The sequence below is a fragment of the Ostrea edulis genome, chromosome 4 (assembly GCF_947568905.1).
Source record: "Ostrea edulis chromosome 4, xbOstEdul1.1, whole genome shotgun sequence".
Classification (NCBI taxonomy): domain Eukaryota; kingdom Metazoa; phylum Mollusca; class Bivalvia; order Ostreida; family Ostreidae; genus Ostrea; species Ostrea edulis.
This window is the reverse complement of record NC_079167.1, coordinates 10755893-10761901: the sequence shown is the minus strand read 5'-3', so window position 1 is coordinate 10761901 and position 6009 is coordinate 10755893. Positions and strand designations below refer to the sequence as shown.

Below are 6009 nucleotides of genomic sequence, written 5' to 3'. Positions count from 1 at the left end.
AGCAAGGTTAAAGTTTCAGACAGAATTACAGAATGAGAGACAGGACAAAAACAATATGCCCCCCGATCTTCGATCTCAGGGGGCATAATAAAAATACACATGACTTCCAGTGCCTAGTGCTGGTTATCAGAGTTTACCATGCTTTGGGTTGTATTCATCGTCCTCAATAACCCGAGCCAAGCCAAAGTCTGCCACCTTCGCAATGTTGTTGTCACCAACTAACACATTCCTAGCAGCCAAATCTCTGTGGATCAGCTTCTTCTCTTCCAAAAACGCCATACCACTAGCAATCTGAATAGAATGGATAAAATTTGGTGCACACATACATTCTATTCAGAAATTTCTTACCAAGTTGGTCTTTATGTACTATGCATATATGTCTATTGTTTACTCTTGCAAAGCTTGTCTCCCATGTTGATCCAGGTTAGGATGGTTTCCCAGTATCCCTTGCTTGTCGTAAGAGGCAACTAAATGGGGCGGTCCTTCGGATGAGACCACAAAAACTGAGGCCCCCTGTCTCAGCAGGTGTGGCATGATAAAGACCCATCCCTGCTCAATAGCCATAAGGCCTAAATTTTGCAGCCCTTCACCAGTAATGGTGATGTCTCCATATGAGTGAAAGTTTCTCGAGAGGGACATTAAACAATATACATGTACAATCAATCATACAACGCTTGATGTACATCATTTTAGCACCTTCATGCTATAGTTGATACATGTATTTGTTTTCAACTCGTGTCCCTGTTGCTGCACTTATACTCAATTGACCTTGATTCTTTAGATGTCTCTCCAAGTGTGAGTCATGCAACTACAGTACATCTGGCATGCTACTTCAAGTACCTATTAAGAACCCAGCCACTTTATACTTTTTGTTGTTTCAAGACATTGTACAGGAAATGAAGCAAACTAGTCTATGGTGTCACCTACCTGGGCTGCAATATCCACCAGCTGCTGGAACTTCAGGTTCTGTCCATCATCGTCACGGAGAAAGTCCAGCAGACTTCCCTTGGACATCAGCTCGGTGACGATGTAGATGGGTTCTATGTCCGTACACACAGCATACAGACGGACCAGTTTGTCATGCTTACACTGTTTCATGATGTTAGCTTCCTCCAGGAAAGCATCTTTTGACATGGTCCCTGGCTTTAGTGTCTTTATGGCGACATCTGTGGTTTTGTTCCATTTTCCTAGAAATTCACAAATAAAATATTTACAATCAAAGCAATCATATAATGTACTGTAGATCCGAATTTTTCAGCAAATTCAATTTTAATGAGATTGGCACATTTAAGGAAGAAGATATTTTCATGACTCATGAGTGATTGTTATTATAAATACATCTAACTTATAATATTGCTAGATGTAATGATGAATTTGCAAATAACTTGAAAACATTGTAAACAAGTTTCCTCCTGGTTATTTTCATAGTTTCTAAATCCGTTGTAGGCAATCTTAAATTCATGGTTTATGTGTCCTTTCTAAAGAAATGTTATGGGTAATTGATATTTACTGCAGTCTTAATTTCACAGTTTTCAGTTTTTAGTGAAAGAAATTACACTGTAGTATACTTCTGTGTGCTTTAAAACAGTAAAAATCTAACAAGTAAAACCTTATCTACAGTACTTGGTATTCACAGATTTCTTTGTAAATCTCTATAATGTATCAATTTTTCTTGACTGTTACAGAGGTTAAAAAAGTGTCTTGTAAATAATGACTAACAATACATGTATTATGATTATTTTACCTTTCCAGATACCTCAAAATTTTCCTAGCCATGATTTCTTAAAATCAATATTTTGACTACTTCACTTTGCAAGACACCTCCTAATAGTCCTGCTCCTAGTTTTAGAGTATTTCACTTCTCTTTTTGGCAATCTAATTAAAATTAGATCCCTTGATCCACTCAATACGTATATCACTACACTAATCAGGATCTAATTTTAATTAATCCATGATGCAGAAAGGATGAGAAACAGTAAAATTTGCTTTTTTGGAGAAGTAAAATCCTTCCCCAGGCTTGAATTTCTTTAAAAACAACAACTTCTGTCTGAAATTTTGCTAAAATTTTGACTGCTCAAATAAAAGAAAACTCAAACTTAAGATTGATACCCCCCTCCCCCAGAAATCCAAGCCAGGACTCGGTTATACAAAAGTTAGATAAGTTTAACTGATGGTTTATATTTAGTCAACAATGTTAACGACAAGTTAACTGTCCATTAAAGTCAGTTAACTTTTGTGCAAATGATTCCAGACTTTTCTAGTATAATGACTGTTTACCTCTCCAGACTTCTCCAAACTGCCCTGCTCCCAGTTTTCTGCTGAACTCAAGTGACTCTCTCGGGATTTCCCAGGCATCTTTGTTCAGACTGATGACTGGTTTCGATTTAGGACATGGTTTCGATAATTGTCGACACAACCCATCAGACTGACCTACAAATACAGATTTCACATACCCAGAGCTGTAGAAATAACTTCACAGGTTAGAAACAAAATTCTATAATTCTGGTTTATTCATTTAAGGAGGAATAACACATTGTCATCATGGCCGACTTCCTTTCGAAAAACAAGTGTGTATGTAAATATCAATCATGCATTCCTTCTCCTTTTAAATTTTGTTGCCTAACTTGTTAACTCAGTGAATTAATGTATATGGTTGCTAATCTGTAGATCATGAGTTTGAGTCCCATGAACATTCTCATTTTCCCCCTAATTATTATTCACTAAACCTATGATTTTTACTAAATACACTTAAGTAGTTCAACTTCAAAATATAATTGCACACTTTTTCATATTTCCTTTGGGGTGTGGTATTATTCCTCCTTAAGCCTAATACAGTTGTAGATCATCTGGTCTACACAATCTACAACAGCTTACTTCCTTCTTGATTATATCCACAGATTGAAAAAGGAGGAAACAGAATTATTCTTGCTGGTGCTCATAACGCTAATGCATAGATACCCCAGAGTCTGTTCATTACCTGAGTAGTGATTGATGAGTTCTGGTAGGGAGGTCATGACCCTTCGTGCCGCAATGTAATAACCTCGGTTATTGTCCATGTTGCGTATTTTGTAATGTTTAACTGTGTCACCCTTAGCATCTTCATAATCTCTCACAGAAAGTACATAGTTTCCTAGAAAAGAACCGAACGTATGTCATAACATAGGCATCTCGTTATTTTGTATTCAAATTGGATGAATGTGTTGAAATTGACAATGTTCAATGGTATTGTTACATAAAGTCATTCATATGAAATCATAAGATCTACATGTATCATGCATTTGTTGACCATATTGAAAGCTATACCTGGACTGGTTTCACTTTCCCTAATTAAGAAACATCCCATCTCATTTCCTGGGGAGAGAAGCAGTCGCTCAGATTCTTTTCTGGATAAAGCTCCCATAAACCAGCTGGAAATAGAAACACTTTCAATTAAATACCCACTAATCCACGTTGATTCATCATATAAAAAATATTTCATTATTATCATATATATCATTATTTCAGAACAAAAGGAAAATAATTCTGATAGCCCTTCTCACTTATTCAAGTGTCTGTGGAAAAAGAAGATTCAGCATGATTTTTTTCTCAGGGAAAAAGACATCTAAAAAGTGGAGGGGTGTGTGTGTGTGTCTATGTTTTAAGTGTGAGCTTGTAAGACCAAGTGTGCACTTGTCAACAGACTTAACTCGGAAGACTAAGAGTGTGCTTGTCAACAGACTTAACTCGGAAGACTAACTAAGTGTGTGCTTGTCAATAGACTTAACTCGGAAGACTAACTAAGTGTCAGCTTGTCAACAGACTTAACTCAGAAGACTAACTAAGAGTGTGCTTGTCAACAGACTTAACTCGGAAGACTAACTAAGTGTGTGCTTGTCAACAGACTTAACTCGGAAGACTAAGTGTGTGCTTGTCAACAGACTTAACTCAGAAGACTAACTAAGAGTGTGCTTGTCAACAGACTTAACTCAGAAGACTAACTAAGTGTGTGCTTGTCAACAGACTTAACTCGGAAGACTAAGTGTGTGCTTGTCAACAGACTTAACTCAGAAGACTAACTAAGTGTGTGCTTGTCAACAGACTTAACTCAGAAGACTAACTAAGAGTGTGCTTGTCAACAGACTTAACTCAGAAGACTAACTAAGAGTGTGCTTGTCAACAGACTTAACTCGGAAGACTAACTAAGTGTGTGCTTGTCAATAGACTTAACTCGGAAGACTAACTAAGAGTGTGCTTGTCAACAGACTTAACTCGGAAGACTAACTAAGTGTGTGCTTGTCAATAGACTTAACTCGGAAGACTAACTAAGTGTCAGCTTGTCAACAGACTTAACTCAGAAGACTAACTAAGAGTGTGCTTGTCAACAGACTTAACTCGGAAGACTAACTAAGTGTGTGCTTGTCAACAGACTTAACTCGGAAGACTAAGTGTGTGCTTGTCAACAGACTTAACTCAGAAGACTAACTAAGAGTGTGCTTGTCAACAGACTTAACTCGGAAGACTAACTAAGTGTGTGCTTGTCAACAGACTTAACTCGGAAGACTAAGTGTGTGCTTGTCAACAGACTTAACTCAGAAGACTAACTAAGTGTGTGCTTGTCAACAGACTTAACTCAGAAGACTAACTAAGTGTGTGCTTGTCAACAGACTTAACTCGGAAGACTAAGTGTGTGCTTGTCAACAGACTTAACTCGGAAGACTAACTAAGAGTGTGCTTGTCAACAGACTTAACTCGGAAGACTAACTAAGAGTGTGCTTGTCAACAGACTTAACTCAGAAGACTAACTAAGAGTGTGCTTGTCAACAGACTTAACTCAGAAGACTAATTAAGAGTGTGCTTGTCAACAGACTTGTAACTCGGAAGACTAACTAAGAGTGTGCTTGTCAACAGACTTAACTCGGAAGACTAAGTGTGTGCTTGTCAACAGACTTAACTCAGAAGACTAACTAAGTGTGTGCTTGTCAACAGACTTAACTCGGAAGACTAAGTGTGTGCTTGTCAACAGACTTAACTCGGAAGACTAACTAAGAGTGTGCTTGTCAACAGACTTAACTCGGAAGACTAACTAAGAGTGTGCTTGTCAACAGACTTAACTCAGAAGACTAACTAAGAGTGTGCTTGTCAACAGACTTAACTCAGAAGACTAACTAAGAGTGTGCTTGTCAACAGACTTAACTCAGAAGACTAACTAAGAGTGTGCTTGTCAATAGACTTAACTCAGAAGACTAACTAAGAGTGTGCTTGTCAACAAACTTAACTCGAAAGACTAACTAAGAGTGTGCTTGTCAACAGACTTAACTCGGAAGACTAACTAAGAGTGTGCTTGTCAACAGACTTAACTCGAAAGATTAACTAAGAGTGTGCTTGTCAACAGACTTAACTCAGAAGACTAACTAAGAGTGTGCTTGTCAACAAACTTAACTCGGAAGACTAACTAAGTGTGTGCTTGTCAACAGACTTGTAACTCGGAAGACTAAGTGTCAGCTTGTCAACAGACTTAACTCAGAAGACTGAATGTGTGCTTATCATCAGACCCACTTCTGAGACAAAGTTTGTGCTCAAGATAGACTTACATCTCAGACTTAGCTCGTGCTTGTTAAAAGACTATCATTGTTTGTAGACTTACTCATGAGAATAAAGGTGCTTTCCATGAGCGATGTGTTGCTAGCAAACTCACTAACCCATGTTTCATTGCAATGTACTCACAAAGCAAGTAATGCTGGCAATACAGTGGAACCTCGTTTTTAAGTTCATGGTTTATTATGTTAAATTGCTTATTACATTGGAATATAAAAGCACACAACCTAGATAAAATAGACATGGTATTTACATTGTCCCAAGATGCTGTGATTTGGTATTACGTTGTAAAAATTCTGACGAAATATACAAGTTCAATGTTGATCACAATAAGACACGTCTTATATCAGTAATCAGTTGTTCACAAGTGGATGGACTCGGGCTTTCCTGGACTGTTAGGAGATAAGTGATGCTCGACAGATCACACTTTGATGG

The 6009-nt window shown here is 37.7% G+C and overlaps 1 protein-coding gene across 8 annotated transcripts in view; it reads right to left on the bottom strand.

Annotated features, from left to right (window-relative positions):
* LOC125671953 (tyrosine-protein kinase SRK2-like) overlaps positions 1-6009 on the bottom strand; it is a 30232-nt gene that overhangs the window by 7630 nt on the left and 16593 nt on the right. For all 8 annotated transcript variants that reach the window (XM_048907951.2, XM_048907952.2, XM_048907954.2 and 5 more), the window contains 5 exons: positions 3304-3407; positions 2978-3130; positions 2278-2430; positions 928-1187; positions 138-291 (listed from right to left, as the gene is read on the bottom strand). In XM_048907951.2, coding sequence (XP_048763908.1) covers positions 138-291; positions 928-1187; positions 2278-2430; positions 2978-3130; positions 3304-3407 — 824 coding nt within the window. The remainder of the gene's footprint in view (positions 1-137; positions 292-927; positions 1188-2277; positions 2431-2977; positions 3131-3303; positions 3408-6009) is intronic.